Source organism: Hemiscyllium ocellatum, chromosome 5 (genome assembly GCF_020745735.1).
Source record: "Hemiscyllium ocellatum isolate sHemOce1 chromosome 5, sHemOce1.pat.X.cur, whole genome shotgun sequence".
NCBI lineage: Eukaryota > Metazoa > Chordata > Chondrichthyes > Orectolobiformes > Hemiscylliidae > Hemiscyllium > Hemiscyllium ocellatum.
Genome location: NC_083405.1, coordinates 65,086,751 through 65,106,859, shown reverse-complemented (window position 1 = coordinate 65,106,859; position 20,109 = coordinate 65,086,751). Strand labels below are relative to the sequence as shown.

At 42.1% G+C, this 20,109-nt stretch overlaps 1 protein-coding gene across 2 annotated transcripts in view; it reads left to right on the top strand.

Annotated features, from left to right (window-relative positions):
• Nucleotides 1-1,064: 1,064 nt before the first annotated feature.
• The window catches only part of mocos (molybdenum cofactor sulfurase), a 241,952-nt gene continuing 222,907 nt past the window's right edge, over nt 1,065-20,109 (top strand). For both annotated transcript variants that reach the window (XM_060824831.1, XM_060824830.1), the window contains exons 1-2: nt 1,065-1,305; nt 19,366-19,455. In XM_060824831.1, coding sequence (XP_060680814.1) covers nt 1,182-1,305; nt 19,366-19,455 — 214 coding nt within the window. In that variant the 5' untranslated portion in view covers nt 1,065-1,181. The remainder of the gene's footprint in view (nt 1,306-19,365; nt 19,456-20,109) is intronic.

The window sequence follows — 20,109 nt, the reverse complement described above, 5'->3', positions numbered from 1 at the left end:
AATGCTCTGCTCTCATCAATCCTCTTTGTTACTTCTCCAAAAAACTTAATCAAGTTCGTGAGACAGGATTTCCCACTAATAAAGCCATGTTGACTATCACTAATCAGTCCTTGCCTTTCTAAGTACATGTAAATCCTATCCCTCAGGATTCCCTCCAACAACTTGCCCACTACCAATGTCAGGGTCACCGGTCTATAGTTCCCTGCTTTTTCCTCAAAACCTTTCTTAAATACTGGCATCAACTTAGCCAAACTTACCTCACCTTTGACTATCAATGATAAAAATATCTCAGCAAGGGGCCCAACAATCACTTCCCTGGCTTCCCACAGAGTTCTCAGGTACATCTGATCAAGTCCTGGGATTTATCCACCTTTATGCATTTTACGACATCCAGTACCTCCTCCTCTGCAATATGGACATTTTTAAACATGTCACCATCTATTTACCCACATTGTGTATCTTCCATGTCCTTCTCCACAGTAAACACTGATGCAAAATACTTGTTCAGTATCTCCCCAATCTCCTGCAGTTCCATACATAGGCTGCCTTGATCTTTGAGGGGCCCTATTCTCTCCCCAGTTACCCTTTTGTCCTTAATGTAACCAAAAGATGCAGGAGCTAAATTAGGCACAAACAAAAATAGAAACTGCTGGAAAAACACAGCAAGTCTGCCAACATCTGTGCAGAGAAAACAGTTAACGTTTCAGTGATTCTTCTTTAAAACTACTCGAAATTTAAACTCTGTCTCAACAGATGCTGCAAGAACTGGTTGTTTTTCAGCATTTTCTGTTTTTGTTTCTGATTTCCAGTGTCTACAGTTCTCAGATTTTCTTTCGCTAAAGTAAGCCATTCAATGAGATCGTGACTGATCTGAGAACGCTCGACTCCTCTTTCCAATCTATGCAATGATTACACCCTGAATCCATAACCTGATCTGTCCCCAGGAGCCTCATGACCCCAGCTCGACCTTCCGCCAAAATTATAATTTGAACGATTATAACTGTTTTGCTCCTCGCAGGGCCTCGGCCTGGGTTACCTGTTAAATGATTTTACAGCTCCCTTTATTTACCACGCCCGGTTCCAGACTCGGCGCCTCTGTCTCTTTCCCCAAGTGCAGGCGGGCCTGGCCGAGGAATGGGAGGAGCTGCGCCGTGGCCCTTTGGTCTCTGAGCTCACACTAAATGGAGGAGGAAGCCACACCGCCGCAGCGCAGCAGCCTGGAGCTGTTTGCTGCAGCTTTCAAGCAGCAGGGGTGCGGGGCAGCGATCGAAGCGATACGGCCCCGCGAATTCAGTCGACTCACAGGTAACCAACCGAGCAAGAAAGGAAGGTCCGGTCATTGGCATTGGTCCTGGGGCCCACTGGGAATAACTTTCCCCACCACCCGGGTCCCAGGAATAGTTGGTTTTTAACTCGAGAGAAATTTCTTTTCCGCCCGATCCCTTGCTCTTCCCCATACCTCAATGCGTGCGCATTGTAAATAAGTGTACAGTATTTGGTTAGCTATAGATTCAATTACAGTATTAAGAAGCTGAGAACACACAAAGGCAGAATCAAGATCCATTTGGTTATAAAGGATATAGCGAAATGGAGAGTCCAGCTGTTGTGGACCATGGGCAGCATTACTTGATCCTTGGGGTAGCGAATACAGATACTGCAGTGACAGGTACTTCTGGATTTGGTAGAATTAAAGCTGTGTAATGGAATTTGATTTTTTTAAAAAGTCTATATATTTCAGATGGATCTTGGGGGTATGAGAATTTTGCAGGTGATCACCTCATAATGTAATAATACCAGGAAATAGTTGACAAGGTTTGGAAAAACTAGATAGTGTGTGTGCACACTGATTTCAAACATGATCGTGCAATTGCACAACACTCATCTCTATCTTTTGCAATTCTCCACCTCATATCCCCAATGCAGTGAAACTTTTCTACAGGATGAGCTAGAGCAGTTCAATCTGCGTCACCTCCAGTTCAGCCTCGACCACTGCAGCCTCTGTCATTGAGCTGCAGTATGCTGACACTGCTTTTCTGTGCACACTCTGAGTGCTGACCTTCAAACTATCATTGATGCATTCACAAAGGCATATGACAGTATGAGCTTTGTGCTAACCAACCAGAGCACAAAGATCCGCTGTTAATCTGCTGCTGATATGTAGCTCCATTCGTTGGCTATCAAGATCCACAGTGTGCCACTGGTCAACACAGCCCCACCCTCCTATCTTGGGAGCTTTTTTCAAGAGAACAGCCGTAAATAAAATTCAACATGTCTCTAATGTGCCAGCGCAGCCTTTGGCTGCCTGAGGAAGAAAATGTTTGGTAACCTGGCACTCGACACTTGTTGTGCAGAGCATTGATCTTGCATGAGTCTATGTATGTGTCGGAGTCATGTAAAGCATAAATGTAGACACCTAGAATCACAGAGGAATATCACCAGTGATGCCCCCTGCAAAATTCTTCAAATCTGTTGACATAGTAGGTTTTCAATATCAGTGACCCCTCTCTCAGGCCAACATCCCCACTGTTGAGGCACTGGTTCCTGTCAGTCAACTGCACTGGTGTGCCACAATGTCATCCATCATGCCTGACACAAGGCTTGGGTACTTCCAGCACAGCACTGTCCCCATGACTTGTCCTACCTGCCTATCTTCTTTTCCACCTATCCACTCCACCCTCCTCCCTGACCTATCACCTTCATCCCCTCCCCTACTCACCTATTGTACTCTATGCTACTTTCTCCCCACCCCCACCCTCCTCTAGCTTATCTCTCCACCCTTCAGGCTCTCTGCCTTTATTCCTGATGAAGGGCTTTTGCCCGAAACGTCGATTTTACTGCTCCTCAGATGCTGCCTGAACTGCTGTGCTCTTCCAGCACCACTAATCCAGAACAAGGCTTTTAAACTAAACTCTGTCAAGGCAAGCAATTACTAGGAGGGCAGAGAAAAAACTTCAAGGATGTCCTCAAAGCCTCTCTGAAAAGAATGCAATGCCGTACTAAATCTGGGAATCTCTTGCCCACAACTGCCCACACTGAAGAAGAAGCATCTGCAAAGGTGCCAAACAACTAAATCATTTTAGGCTTTGGTATGTGTTAAATGCAAACTGAAAGGAGTATGCAAAAAGTTGAGCATCACATCTACCCACCTCTCTAAATACCCCCTGCCCATCTTGTGACAGGGTATGCATTTCAGAATTGTTGTCACCTCTGAACTGACACCTCTAGAATAGAAGAAAGTCATCCTCATTCTCAAGGGACTGCCTAAGAAGAAAATAATTTAGTAAAGGTAGAACCACAACAAAGAATGGTTTGAGATCTACATAGTGGAGATAACATCTACTATTGATGCAAAAAACATAGCTTACATGATGCACAATATAAACACTACTGTTAAAACAGTGCATGTCCCTGAAAGTATCCAAGACAATCATGCAGAAGAGGGGGATACTGTTCTAATAAACTTCAGTCAGTTGTATTTGACAGTAGAAATCAATGAGCAACATTTTTATTATGAAGGAATTTCCTGAAATCAGCACAAGTTGAAGTACTCACTGACACAAATGAAGATTTCCAGATGAGCTGATAATGGCAGTGATTCAATCATTGCCCAGTCCGTGCTTGGCAATCTCCCACAGTTTCTGTCATGGATAAATTAGATGAGAAATCTATTTGCTTGAACTCACAAAGGCCTGTAATGCTTTGCAAATAACAAGGCATGTTGGAAGCTAGGAACCCCTGCTGAATTGCTCAAACATCAAATGTCCCAACTATGGTGACATCCTTATGTCTGTCTTTCTCTGCTGGAAAGTAGGTCCAATTCTAGGTGAAATGATCACCCTATATAAAACAAAGGTGACAGGAGACTGCTGTACCAACAGAAACAACTCACATCTTAGTGTCACTGGGGAAGATATTGCTCAGGTGATACTAAGATTGCATCTGCTTGCAGACTGAATGTACCCATTCTGCACTTTCTGTGCCCACAGATCTACTGTGGACGTGAACTCCATACACCAGCCACAAGAGAAATACTTCTTTAAGGTATTCAGCGCCATCAACAGAGCAAATCTGCAAAATTATTGGTGATGAAAGACACCGTTCTGTTAAGACCATAAGACATAGGAATGGAAGTAAGGCCATTCAGCCCATCGAGACCACTCCGCCATTCAATCATGGCTGATGGGCATTTCAACTCTACTTACCCGCATTCTCCCCGTAGCCCTTAATTCCATGTGACATCAAGAATTTAGCAATTTTTGCCTTGAAGACATTTAATATCCCGGCCTCCACTGCACTCTGCGGCAATGAATTCCACAAGCCCACCACTCTCTGGCTGAAGAAATGTCTCCGCATTTCTGTTCTGAATTTACCCCCTCTAATTCTAAGGCTGTGTCCACGGGTCCTAGTCTCCTCGCCTAACGGAAACAATTTCCTAGCATCCACCCTTTCCAAGCCATGTTGAAGCTGATCATCTTGTATGCATCTGGAAATTTACAAAACTACCAATGTAAAGGTGAACAACATTTTCATGCTCTGTGAGCAGAGCATGATGAGTACTTGGCAGTGGACTCTGGCAGAGGCATTACCATGGGATTGCAACAGCTACATGATATCTGTCAGTTAATTATCAAGCTTTGTTTAAATTTGAACCAGGCAATCTGCATGGTCAAGGAATAGCTCTGAGGAATGAAACAGAGAATGGCTGTTGCCAATTTTGATCAGTTGTAAAAGGGTTTGTTTGCAAAGCACAACATCTTATATATGAATGATTACCACTTGCCGTATACACAGGTGCGCCAAACTGAGCCCGGTGAAGTCTAACACAGATATATTTACAGAAAAGTAGAAAAAGACAAATTGACTGGTTCACTGAACACTCATACCCCATTTATGGCTGTATCTTTCATGTTATTTGGGATTATTAATTTACCAATGGGCAAAGCAAAAGTTTAATTCCAAATTTGACTAAAAGGAGTGAAATTCAAGTTTGCAAGAGTCCAGAATAAACTGCAACTGCTTTTCAACTCTGGCACATCTATCCCACTTTTTTTGTCCATTGACATCCCTATTAAGTTGACTTTCAACTCCCGAATGTTTTATATTGACAACTTAATTATCTAAGAAATAGCATAAACCTACTATGGAAACTTGATCAGCATCAAGTTTTGCACACTTTCCAAATGAGAGTGCTACACTTAGAGATACTAATTTTCAGTTGAGGCAATCAACTGAGGACCTGTCTGCTACATCAGCTAGACCTAAAAGCTTCCATTAGACCATTTGAAAAACAGCAGCAGAGGCCTCACCAGCCTTCTGGCTAATATGTATTCCTCAACCAATATAATAAAAATTATCTATTTGAAAATTCTTGCATTACAGAAGTAACTCAAAAATACCTTATTGACTGTAAAGTGATTTGTTAAATACTTCGGGTGAAAGGTACTATTTATTGCATGTTTTGACTTTTCGAATAACTGAAAGCAAGTTTAAGCCAATCAATAGATTTTACCTTGACTTTTAAAGAACCAGATTTATGTTAAATGCAAGCAGTTTTAACAATAAAATGGAATTCCTTTGAGTGAAGGATTATTCCAGTGACGTTTGTTGACCATTCTAATTCCTAGTGATGTCATTATGGTAAGTCTTTGTGTTACTTTGTCTTATTACATAATTTTTCCCCGTTCATATTGTGAAATGTTAACAAAAATCACAAACGTTAGAAAATTGGGTATTAATAGTCATGTGGACCAAAAACCTAAGAATAAAGGAACACATGATCAATGCATCATTGTCATACAATTTTTTGTAGAGGGGGACAGTATTTGTGTCTAATCTGGTTTATTTACTCATTACTAATTGAAGTGCAGGGTGTAGTTAAATGTTATTGTCGACTGTTCTGTTTCTAAGTAGCAATATGTTGGCATTTCAGTCAGCTTTGAGACTTAACAGATTCAAAACTAATTCCACTGTACCATATTTTCCCCATATTCTTCTACCGTTGCTTCAAATGTTAATGCATTTGTTCCATCTTTAATTTTCCATTCTCTAAAATGAAATCAAAACTGAAAGATCATTATTGCCATTCCCTTCCCAGATTTTTTGTGGACTGCTAGCTTTATTTGTTGACATCAATATTGCTAGATATCTGGAGATACTGTTAACATGGCATTAGATTTAAGTTAATAGTTGAAAAGGTGAAATTAATGCCACAGAGATTCCTAGATTTTTGTGGACAATTTTCTTTGATACCGATGGCAAGAGCTAATGCTTCATTGTTCTCATAGAGTCATACAGTGGGGAAACAGACATTTTGGTCCAACTCGTCCATACCAATTAAGTTTCCCAAACTAAATTAGTCCCACTTTACTGTGTTTGACCCATATCCCTCTAAACCCTTCCTATTCATGCAGCTGTCAAAATGTCTTTTAAATGTTGTAGCTGTACCTACATCTATGACTTCCTCTGGCTGTTCATTCCACATTTGAACCATTCTCTTGCCTCTCATGTCCTTTTTAAATCTTTGTCCTCACTCTAAAAGTATCGCCCTTGGTTTTTCACTCCCCCATCCTAGGCAAAAAACCTTTGTTATTCACCAATGTGTGCCCCTCATGATTTTATAATCCTGTATAAGGTCACCCCTCAACTTCCTACACTCCAGCAAGAAAAATCCCAACCTATCCAAGTCAGGAGTGTGATGGAATATTCTCCATTTGCCTGGATGAATGCGGCTCCAACAACAGTCAAGAAGCTTGCACTATCCAGGACAAAATAGCCTGCATCCACTCTCTCCACTGCAGATGTTCAGCAGCAGCAGTGCTTATATCTACAAGATGCACTGCAGAAATTAATCAAAGATCCTCAGACAGCACTTTCCAAACTCATGACCACTTCCATCTAGAAGGACAAGGGCAGCAGATACATGGGAACACCACAAACTCCAAGTTCCCCTCAAACTCACTCGCTATCCTTACTTGAAAATGTATCACCATTCCTTCAATGTCGCTAGATCAAAATCATGGAAATCCCAACCTAATAGTTGGTGGAGTACATCTGTTAAAGAAGGCAGTCAGCATCACCTTCTCAAGGACAACTAGAGACGGACAATAAATCTGGCCAGCTACTGATGCCCACATCCCGTGAATGAATACAAAATGCCTCTAAGAACCCTCATGGCACATTTCCACTCCACATATCAGCTGCTTTAAGCACTTCAGTGGTGCATTGTAATCCTTTAGCAAGGACACTATACACTCAGGGACACAAACCCAACTCATAGACAGGATCAGGCTCAACTAAGTGTGAGTTATGAGGGCAAGTTGGTGGTACCTATGATGACAAAATGGAGAAGAATATTGACCTCCTTCCTGCAGTGGTGAGCATTCTTCCAGGTGACTGAGACTGCCTTTGCCCAATTGGCAATCTTAGACAAGGGCGACAGGGTTTAGTGTCATGGTCTCTACTGCTGGTCATAGGTGACAAAGAGATGCTGTCCACCAAAATTCTGATTGCACCAGAATCTCCAGCTTCTTGCCTGCAAAGCAAGGTGAATCTTCTGTCATTTGTCATGTCTGGGGTAAAAATCTGGAATTGTGAGAGGCTGCCTGTGCATCCAGACAAGCACAAACACCTTTTTAAAATGGTGTGGGTGCAAGGGATTTGCAGATATCTGCCAAGTTTTCAACTTTTCTGGACATTTGATATAATATTAAAGAGTTAAACTGCACTGAGTGAACATTCTGGAAGTGAGTGGAGACGACATTCATGCAAGAGTGTGAATCAACCACGCCCCATTTGCTGCTACTCCCCTATTATTACCAAATTAAATTATCATTCAATCTATTGTATTCAGAAATGCTTTCATAAGCCATTCCTTGGACCTAGGTATATCTCACATGCATTGTCTTGGGGAATCACTGAGTCAGGAAATCGTAAACATGACAATTCCCCAGGATTAGAGCATTTACATGTGCATTATCTCTGAGGATGATCTTATCCTACCATTGTACCTGGGGTAACATGTGACTGTGAGGGAGTAACTGGGGGTTGTCTTGAGTGGCATGTGACTATAGGGGAGTGGCCAGAGTATCTATGAGCATGACCAATTGACCTGTGTAAAGGAGATGTGTTTTCTTTGTTCAGTGCCTCACTTTGACTCGACCTTGTATGCCTGCAAAGGTGGAGGGGAGTCAAAGGGGGTCACCTAGCTTGTACAAGCTTTAATAAACTTTAACTGTTCGCAGAAGTTGGTGTGTGTGAAACCTTGAGAAAAGAACCTAACAATGAACCTAACGTGCTAAAAAGAATCAGACCTGAGGAACATCAGCATAGGTAGTTAATGAGGCCCATTTGCAAGGTAAGACAAGAAATTTCACTGGTGCTTTTGATGAGAATCCCTTCAAAGAATTTGACATCAGGATGTTGCCAGGATTGGTGGGTTTGAGCTATAGGAAGAGATTGAATAGGCTGGGGCTTTTTTCCCTGAGAACGTCAGTGGCTGAGGGGTAATGTTTTGGAGGTTTATCAAATCACGAGGAGCATGAATAAGATGAATAGCCAAGGTCTTTTTCCCATGATAGAGGAGTCGAAAACTAGATGGAATAGGTTTAAGGCAAGATGGGAAAGAGATCTGAGTGGCAACCTTTTCTCAGAGGGTGATGAGTGTCTGGAATGAACTGCGCATGAGGTGGTGGACACCTGTGCAAATACAATATTTAAAAGACATCTGGATGGTGTATGAATCAGAAGGGTTTAAAGGTATATGACCCAACTGCTGTCAAATGGGATTAGAAGATGAGTTGGACTATATAAGTTGCTGTACAACTTGGTGACTCTATAACTGGTGCTGTCGATGAGAATCCCTCCAAAAAAATTTGACACAACTTGCACTTCACCAAAAAAACGTAAGATTCTGCCCTTGGTTAGTAAAAATGATCAATTTGATACTGAAAATGTATTAATAGAGACAGTAATTATGTTGGAAACGGCTCTACCATACTTTGTATTAGTAGGTTGTTTGTAATTGAATAGCCTAGTTCTATTTTAATGTTCTCTGTGAATACTAGAAGCAGTGTTTCTCTCCAAATTTTGTTTCAGTCAAATTGCCCTGTACCTTTTCATTTTGACAGACGACAACTGTGTTATCTAAACTAGGGCTTTCTAAAATGGGGGGATTGGGACTTGGAGTGGGATCCTGGCCTGAGATTTAGGAGGCCCATGCTGTAAGTCAACAATGGCCACTATGGAGTTCAAATCTAATTATAACAGCTGTGCTCCTATTCTAACACCATAATCAACGTTGGTGGTCTCTCACAGACGAGGATGACTCTCTTCCACTCCCGGATTAAGTCTGTAAGTGGCTTCAATCAACCAAGCGAAAGTGAGAACTGCAGATGCTGGAGATTAGAGTCGAGAGTGTGGTGCTGGAAAAGCACAGCAGGTCAGGCAGCCTCCGAGGAGCAGGAGAATCAACATTTCGGGCAAAGGTGGCTTCCACAGGCTCTGTTATACTTGAGGCAGAAGATGGTCACGGGAAAGAGTCGGCATGGCAGGTTTCACCGAGCTTCTGCTTTTTCCCGATGGCAAATCTGAAGTTGCTGCTCATTGCCTTCGTGGATGCTCCTGTTCCACTTTGGACAGTCTTGAGCCAGTGATTCCCAGGTGTCTGTGGTAATGCAGCATTTTAATACTGAGACCTTGAGGGTATTACAAAAGCACTTCATTGGTCCACCTGGGACTCACCAGTCATTTCAGAGCTGGAGTAGAGCACCTGCATGAGGAGTCTCATGTTGGTCATGCTGAGGTCATGCCCATTCTATCAGAGTTGATCAAGGGTGGTCAGTGCCTCGATGCTGGCGATGTTAGTCTGGACGATAATGGTGATGTTGGTGCATCTTTTTTTCCCAGTGAATCTGCAGGATCTTGTGCAGGCAGCATTGATGATGCTGCTTCAATGCCTTGAACTGTCAGCTGTAGAGAGTCCATGTCTCAGACCCATATAGCAGGGCAAGAACCAAGAAACATCCTTTTCCTCAGACGGCTGAAGGCTGCACTAGCACACTGGAAGTAGTGCCAGATTTTATCATCAATAACTTCTTTGGCTGACAGGACACCCCAAAGCTTTGGAAGTGGTCAGCATTCTCTAAAGTCTCCCCGTGGATCTTGAAGATTGGGGATTCGCTCCACATTGCTGTGCCAGGTTGATGGATGATCTTCATCCATGTATTTAGAGCGAGATACATCCTCTCTACGCCTCCATAAAGATTCTGACGATGGTCTGGAGTACATCCTCTGAGATTGCACATACACAAGCATCATCCATATACTGTAGCTCGATAACACTGGCTGGGGTGACTTTGATTTCGGCTTGAAGATGATGGAGGTTGAATAATTTCCAGTTGGTTCTGTAAGTTAGCTCCACTCCAGCCTATTCTAACAGGCATCCATTCTCACAGCCCCATATCTGGTTTTTGCTAGTTGACCATAAAATACTGGTTCCTGTCTTTTCAAAGTCTTTTGTAGACATGCTCATTGTTTGTCAAATCACACATTTTGTGTTGACAGCAAACACTAAGAATATGTTCCTATTCCCCAGTCTAAATCATTTATGTAAAGGTTGATTTTTAAGCCTATTTTCCTGTGAATCAGCAGTTTACTCATCTGCTGGGAACTTTCCCAAATCAGTATTAATTTACAGAATTCTGGAGAAGATTGACAACTGCTGGGAAGGATAAAGAGGCCCGGTGCATAATTCTAAAATGTTTACTGGCCTGGCAGCAGTCTGCTGTGCTCCAGTTGATCAATTTCTAATTACCAGTGGTGCACAGGGATATGAGTACGGGATGAGTAAAAGGTATTGAAGTGTTTGATCAGCCGTGATTGTACTGAATAGTGGGACAGGTTCAAAAGGCTGAATGGACTATTCCTGTTCTTATGTTTCTCTTCATTGGACTTTGCCCCCACAATTCCTTGCCATTATATAAAAAGTAATAGGTTATCTAAACACAGAGTAAGAGATATGAGAGATCAGAAAAATTACCCATGTATAAAGGTGAAAGACATGGGCATATTTCTAATGTAACTCTTCATACCAAACTTTTATAAAGACAGATGCATTGCAAATACAATAGCAATATGCTGTCAATGGCAGAGTGCATGCCACCAACCCAATGTAAAACTGTCCCAGGCTTTTTAAAGGTGGAGCTTCCTGTCCTGGTTTCAGCTTGGGTTGAGGGCTGACTTGGGTGGGAAGACTTTCCCTGTGAGGAGATGCAAATGCAGTGAAACCATGTCCTCTTTTTCAGCAAGAATCAAAAGCACACCCTGAGAGATTCCTTGCACGTTAGTGAACTGAAAACAAATTTTTGGTAGGCTGCCACTTAACATTGGTTCTGCGCTTCCAACATTGCTTGGCTGCTTTCAATATTTCTCATTCCCTCTCAGACATCTCTAGCAATGCTGAACTGGTACCACCCTATGACATTTTTTTTCCTGACCTGATAATGTTGATTTTACCTAACTCGACCTATGCCTGCATCTTCGAGCCGGCTGTGTTCTGACATTGTCAGACTCTGGACCCAGGGAATCTTGAAAGTGAGCTGGGCAGAGAATGCATAGGGGAGCATTGTCGGGGGTGCAGGGTGTGAGCAGTGTTGGGAAGAGACTTGAATAATGTCAGTGTTGTCATGGATGCTTGAGTGCTTTGAAATTCCTTTTGTTTTATTAAGAGTTGTGTTCCTGAGCAATATTTACACCTACTAGGAACACTACTAGGAATGTAAATCAGAGTAAAAACTATGATAAGAACAGGTTAAACTGTGTAGTATTAGATCCTGGAGTGGGTTGGGGAGGGAGGTGGGCGAGGCATTAATGAAGGTTCCCACAGAACCATTTCTGAGGCATCCACATTCATGTGTCCAGCTTAAGTTAGCTTCCCAGAACTGCTGATGTTGCTGTGACAATTAATAGCAGTGAACCTCTCAATGTTTTCTGTGAGAAGATCAGAAGATCTGGGTATTAATTAAAGAAGAGGACTGTGAAATATTCTGATAAATGTAGAGAGAAAAATGTAAGGATTTAATGTTGTATGAGCATGTCAGCTGCTGCTTGCAATGAAAGCTGTTGCCACCATCTTCTTCAAATATAAGAAACTGCTGGGTTTGCTTGGTCTACTGTGGCAGAGGAGAACTGCTGCTGGGATAACATGAAGAATCACTTGTGGTTTAAAATCAGTAGTTTATTGGATGGTAATAATGAGTTGCAGATTAAGTTGATATGATGGACATTGTCCTCAAAGTCTCTGTAACAATCAGAAATCACGTCCTAATCCTTGAAGAACCTAAACTGCCCATGAGTTAATATGAGATCATTCTAGTAGGTGGTGCTTACGACATTCTTCAGAATTAACCTTTTCGAGTCCATATACAACATCTCCCTGCAAGTCTTTTTTATTTTCATTATACACAAACATAAAATGCAAATTTAGTTACATTTGCTACAAATCCATTTCTCATCCCTTCCTACTCACTCAAATCTCTGACTTTACAAATTAGGATGACATGGACAAGACAATGGGAGTAAGGAGGAGTGTCAAGATGGTGGGAAGCAGAAGAGAGTGTGGAGTGGAGGGTAGGGAAGAGCTGAGTGGGAGGACGGGGTAGGCTTGGTGTACAAGAGTGTAGTAGAGGAGGATTTGGTGTTGGGTGGACAAGAGCAGGGAGAGTTGGATTGGCTGAAATGCCTGGTAGATCAAGAAATTCTGCAGTTTTGGAAGGACAAAGGATAAGAACAGGTACCAGTGGGTGGGAAAGAGAGAGAGAGAGAGAGAGACCATGGTGGGTTTGGGGGTGGGAGGAAGATGGAGACTGGATTGGGGTAGTGTGGTGAGAATGAGCTGGGGAAGAGAAAGGTATCAGATAGGTGGGGTGGAGGATGGTAAGGAAAAATGAGAGGGGAATGAAGGATTTAGACTATCACAATATATAACAATAAAAATGCTATAGAATATTATGATTAATTATAGTAGTTCTCAGTATAGTAATTGCAACAACCAATATATGGGCGGCACGGTGGCACAGTGGTTAGCACTGCTGCCTCACAGCGCCAGAGACCTGGGTTCATTTCCCACCTCAGGCGACTGACTGTGTGGAGTTTGCACGTTCTCCCCGTGTCTGCGTGGATTTCCTCCGGGTGCTCCGGTTTCCTCCCACAGACCAAAGATGTGCAGGTCAGGTGAATTGGCCATGCTAAATTGCCCATAGTGTTAGGTAAGGGGTAAATGTAGGGGCATGGGTGGGTTGCGTTTCGGCGGATTGGTGTGGACTTGTTGGGCCGAAGGGCCTGTTTCCACACTGTAAGTAATCTAATCTAATCTAATATCTAATATTCAGTACTATAATGAACACTATTGTAATTTGTCAGTTAAACAATTGCTGGAAAATTTCTGATTCTGGGCTTTTACTTTTCTTGATTGCTTGTACTAAGCAAATTTTTGTTTCAGCTTATTTTCTTTCTCTGATTTTCACCGATGTCAGTTGAGCATTTTCAGGGAAAATAAATGCCTGTGATTGATGTGCTTGGAGCACAGTTTCAATTCATTTCAGGTTCATTTATTTCAGTAGATTACTACTTGATGTCAAACAATGAATGAACGAGCACAGATTGCACACTTTTGAACACACATCATTGCAAATGAACGTGATCAAATGCCATTCACTGCTGAATGATATCAGATATTTTTGATTGGGTAAATCTCACTGGTAAGAACTTCAGTCACCATTTCCCATTTTTACCACGGTTTTGCTGAATGATTCTCACTTCTTACAGTTTAAATAAATTATTCTGAAGTCCTTTTTATAGCCTTTATAAAGAAAATTCAAATCTGTACCTCCTTATGTTTCAAATAAACCTATTTTCAGAATTCATTAAGCAAGAGTCCTCAAAAAATTTAATATTAGAAACATTTGCATAAAAATAATTTGCCAGCATTGAAGCTTTATTTATCTGTCAATTGTGACTTGCCTTTAACATATCCATACTGCTGTTTATCCTGTGTTATAACCGTCTCTATCCTGGTTTGCATTATTTATTAAACATCTTGAGTTTTAGTTTTAATCACCTGGTTTGTGGAAGCTTTCAGCTGATTGCATGCTTAATGTGGCTGTGCCCCTGTAACATAGATGCATTTCTGTAACCTCTGGGCTATAAAGGTCATTGCGTCTCACGTACTTGTCTGCCATTCCAATACCTCTGTCTACACGTGTAAAAAGTCCCTGACTGCTGAAGACTGAAGACTCTCCTGTCTGGGACTTAGTAGGTGATGGTTAAAGCACAGCAGGTTAGGCAGCATACAAGGAACAGGAAATTCGACAGGCTCTGGCCCGAAACGTCGAATTTCCTGTTCCTTGGATGCTGCCTAACCTGCTGTGCTTTAACCAGCAACACATTTTCAGCTCTGATCTCCAGCATCTGCAGACCTCACTTTTTACATAGTAGGTGATGGCTGTCCAGCCTTTCTCCAAGTGCCAGAGACTTGGGACATTTTTCCCCTCGGAGCAATCCCAGTGAGGTGCTCTCCAGTTTGTGTTCCTGATCTTTCTATGCATGATATTGCTACTGAGGTGATAGTGGGGCGAGCTAGCAGAGGCAGCCTGGCCCATGCTTCTTCTGAGGGGTCTGAACTCTTCTTCAGTGGTAGGTGGGACTAGGTTGGGTTGGGATATCTGGTCGGCATTGATGGGTTGGACCGAAGGGTCTGTTTTTATGCTGTACATCTCTATGATTCTGAGTAAGTGACTTCTGACAGACTGGGTCATTTCTTCACCAGGGCTGTGGGCATCTTACTGGCAAAATTCCAGAGGGAGAAGGCTTCATGGCCAATGGTTACAAGTGTATTGTGAGACTTGCAATGGAATGAAGAGCAGCATTTAGTCAGCTCGGGGTCATGGATCTCAGCATCCTCACAGGACCAGTTCTGGTATCCTCCTGGAAGGAACAGGATTCTTTCCTTGTGTGAATGAGAAGCCAATTGTCAGGCACTTCATTCATCTGACTCTTTCTGCCCTGCTATGGGTTATTTTCTGGTGTCTGTGCTCGAAAGTTGGTGACATGTTCTGAATGAGAAGCCAGCATAGAGTGTAGCAGGGCTGGTTTGTGGGAAGCTGTGGGGTGGGGGTGGGGGGAAGGGGTTGGAATGAGAGCGAGTGGGGAACGATGTTGCAGGCAATAGTGAGAGTGGTAGTGAGAGAGATCATGAGCCATTGTGAAAGTTGGGTTCAGTAGCAGGGATGGAGTGAGTGGGATAGCAGAAAAAAGAGTGGCCCTTATCCTGGTGGAATGGACAAGGTATTTGACCTTCTTGCAGCACTGCTGGCTGTATCTCTGGATCAGCTACTGACCTGGGTTGCCAAGGTTTGGTGTTGTGGTCTCCTCTGCTGGAGAAATCATAGAATCCCTTACAGGGTAGAAGCAGGCAATTCAGCCCATCGTGTCCGCACCGACCCTCTGAAGAACATCCCGCTAGATGCACATCCCCTACCCTATCCATGCATTTCCCATGGCTAATCCCCTTAGCCTGCACGACCCTGGGTTCTATGGACAATTTAGTATGGCCAAACCATCTAACATACACAACTGGGAGGAAACTGGAGCTCCTGGAAGAAAGCAACGCAGATGGGGAGGATGTGCAAAGTCCACACAGACAGTTGTCCAAGAGTGGAATCAAACTTGGGTCCCTGGTGTTGTGATGGTGCTAACTAGCTGAGACACATGTTTAGAAAAACTGGGCTTCAACGAGCAGGGTGGTTTCAGAATGCCAGTGTTGATCTGGGTGCACAGCAACGTTTAAATGATTGGCATCCTTGACAAGTATGACATCTTTAAGCAGATATGTGATGATTGATTAGTTGGTCCAGGAACAACGAATGGTAGAATGGGGCCATAATTGTGCAAAAAGGACAGCATTGTGGCTGGATAAGAAGATATTGAAGCAAGTTTGATAAGTTATGGTGGGAGTTCACTGTAGAACTTGTGGAGAGATACCCTCCATTACATTTGATGAAACTGACACCGAGCAAAAACTACATAAATGTAGGACAAGGTTAATCCCCGCAGGGAAACCAGAAACCAGGACTCAGCAGATCAGGCAATCTTTGTGGAGAGAGAAACAGGTAACATTTGAAGGAAATCCTTAGATATTAGGTAAATCAATATAGGGGCAGGGAAAGGGGGTAGGGTTAGTGGGATGGTAATGAACAAAAAAGGAAGATCTGGCATAGTGAGAAAGGCAAGAGAAATTAAGTCACCAAAGCGATGATGCTGCAAGGCAAAAGCATTTGGTACTGGAGCAAGAAACAAAGGATGGTGGAGATGTAAATGTGAACAGAAGAATTATTACCAACATCTACTACCTGAAAAAGTGAAGGCACAGATTTTGATTTGATTTGATTTATTGTTGTCACATGTACCTAAGTACAGTGAAAACCTTTGTTTTGCACGCAGTTCTGGCAGATCATAGGGAACAAGGACATACAGATCATAGGGTGCTGAGATAGAGAGAGGCCTTCAAGGTTATGGCTGCACAGGAGGTGCACAAAACAAGATCAACATAATTTGAAATTAAAGAGGTCCAGGTTATGTCCTGAAATTGTTAATTGAAGAGTTCAGTTTAGATGGCTGTAAAATGCCACATTGAAAGATGATGTGCCATTCTTCAAACTTTGTTAAGGATACCACCCACTCCCCATGGGATGCAAGCCCTTTAAGGATACCCTTCAGGATTTGGATTACTTTGATCCATCATAGTATGGCTGAACCACTCATGGTAGTGAATGTTAAAGTCTCCCATCCAGTGTGCCTCAATTTGAGTATTGTAGCCCAGTAATTGATACTAAAATGGTACTTTAAAAAGCAAGAACTCCACTCCACTCACACTATGACAAGTTGTGAAGTTGTAATCATTGTGGTAATCTGCGTGTCAGCACCAGAACCTGATTATGCAGCAGTTTGTAATGTGCTTTAAGGAAGGGGATCAGCTCATTGCCTGTTTAATGGAACTCTAATAAATACCCAGTATGATTAACTGTTATGTCGCTTGGATGTTGGAGATGGACAATCAGTGCTGCCCTATTATAATTAAGAAGTCACATATAGTTACTTAGTTCTTATCTAAGGTTTTGTATGAGTAGACTCTGCAGTATGTAATGAAATATTAAAGTGCAGTGTTGTACTGTAACATTTCTTTTAAATATTTCAGAAATTAGTGTAATGGTTTTTAAATGGTTTAGTTTCAACATAATAACTTATGTTTATATAGCTTTCCTTATAACAACCATGCTTCTTTTGTTTCAATAGTTACTCAAATGAGATAAACATAACATTTTTTCCTTCTTTGAAATTAATACTGATCTGGAATTGCTTTTGTAAACATACAGGTTATTCTGCTATAACATGTTATGTCAGTGCGAATTGGCTATAATGCAATTGTCGAATTGTCAATGTTGTTTGGATAACAAACTTTCTATTGAATGGGTACAGCGACTTTCTATTAGCAACCTTCTACAGCGTAATTTTCTAAAGTGGGTTTCAGAGTGTAATTTTCTATAACGTGAGATCGCTGAGGAACACAACTGTCGCATTATAGCAGAACGACCTGTAGATTTTTTTCAGTGTTTAGAAAATATGAAAATTATTTGTGTTGTTCACAAAGAATATTAAATGCCTTTGGCTCTAGGTAGGGAAAGCACTGAAATAAAAAGGATTTTAGCCACATCTGAAGGTTCATGCAATTCAGTCAGCTTTAGGCGCGGTGGCTCAGTGGTTAACACTGCTGCCTCACAGCGCCAGGGACCTGGCTTCAGGAGACTGTCTGTGTGGAGTTTGCACATTCTTCCTATGCCTGCATGGGTTTCCTCCGACTTCCATCCACATCTAAAGATGTACAGGTTAGGTGAATTGGCCGTTAAATTGCTCGTAGTATTAGGTGAAGTAGTCAGGGGTGAATGTAAGGAAATGAGTCTGGGTGGGTTACTCTTTGGAGGATTGGTGTGGACTTGTTGGGCCGAAGGGCCTGTTTCCACACTGTAGGGAATCTAATCTAAGCTGAACTGTGCACAATTAATGTCCCAGATTTTCCAGTTGCTTGAGGAACAGCAGGTGGTAGAATGGGGCTGGAATTGTGTGAAAGGGGCACCAATGTGGCAGGATAAGAAGTTATTGAAGCAAGCTCGATATGATATGGCGGGAGATCGCAGGGGTGACATGGTGGCTCAGTGGTTAGCACTGCTGCCTCACAGCGCCAGGGACCTGGGTTCAATTCCACCCTTGGGCGACTGCCTGTTCGGAGTTTGCACATTCTCCCTGTGTCTGTGTAGGTTTCCTCTAGGTGCCCTGGTTTCCTCTCACAGTCCAAAGATGTGCCACTTAGGTGGATTGGCCATGCTAAATTGCCCATTGTGTCACAGGAATGTGGAAGTTAGGTGGATTAGTCATGGGAAATGCAAGGGTACACGGATAGGGTAGAGGGATGCTGTTCAGCGAGGCGGTATACACTTGTGGGCCAAATGGTGTATTTCCACACTGTGGGGATTCTACGATTTGGGCGGCCTTGGGTGACTGTCTGTGTGGTGTTTGCACATTCTCCCTGTGTCTGCAAGGGTTTCCTCCGGGTGCTCTGGTTTCCTCCCGCAGTACAAAGATGTACAGGTTAGGTGAATTGGCCATGCTAAATTGTCCATGGTGTTCAGAGTGTGTAGGCTAGGTGCATTAGTCAGGGGAAATGTAGAGTAGTAAGGAAATTGGTCTGGATGGGATACTCTGCGGAGGGTCGCCGCGGACTTGTTGGGCCAAATGGCCTCTTTCCACACTGTAGGGATTCTATGATATGATTTGGCCATTAGTCTATGCTGAGTTAACTGAATTGTGTAGGAACAGCACAATAGATATTGTTTCTCCTTTGGAACGCATTCATGGGATTTGGGCTTGCATTTATTGCTCATCTCTTGTTCCTCTTGAGAACTTAGTTTCCTGAACTGCTGCAGTCTATATAATGGGTCGGCATACTGTAGCAAAATCCAACAGTTCATAATTCATTGACCCCCCAGATTGAACAGCGTGGAGAAATTGAGGTTAACAGGATTGATTTCTGCAGTGGTTTCATTTAGTTGTCAAAAAGTTTGTGGGTATGTTATAAGATCATGGTCAAGTAATGATTGGCTAAGAAAAAGTGAAAGAGCTGCAGCAGATTAACTTATTTTTCTCTATTGGGCATTTGGCAATGCATTCCAATCACCTCTAATTTTATTTCTGTTATCAATAATTTATGTAATAAGATAATGAAGAAAAAATTAACTCATGTTTTGATTTTTGTTTTAGGAATTACTTACCTGGATCACGCAGGTGCAACACTCTATACACATAGTCAGATTCATCACTTTTACCAAGACCTTGCAGAAAATATCTATGGTAGGCCTTAGCAAGAATTTCTAAGGAATCTTTTCTCATTTCAAACTTAGTCTTTTTTTTGCAAAATAATAATGATTGCTCTGTGATACACATTTCTCTTAAATTTTAACTTCAATTTCTTTTAAACGCGAATGCAATTTCTAATTCAGTGTTCAGTTTAATAGTTCCATCTTTCTTGTTCTTTCATTGGTGTTATTATTGTCCAAATCACAATTTGTACAAAAATGATCCACATTTGCAGAGAAAATACAGTAGCTATGACCAAAATTATTTTAAAAAACTAATTAGTTTAATAAAAACAGAACATACTGGAGAATCTCAGCAAGCTTGGCAATATCCATTGAGAGAGAAGAGTTAACATTTTGAGTCCAGTCTGACTCCTCTTTGGAAGATGGGGTGAACAAATGTCATACTGGACTCAAAATGTTAACTCTGTTTCTCTCCCGAGTGACACAGCCAGACTTGCTGAGTTTCGCACAGAGTTCCAGCATCTATGGAATGTTACTTGTCATCAGTTGAGTCTTTTTAATTTGGAAATCCACAATGAACATGCAATCTTTAAATTCCCCTCACTCAACACCAGCATGCTAATATTTAAAAGAAGCAAAAGTACAGGACATCAGTCAGTAATTTTAAAGTTTTCTTCCTCTCTCA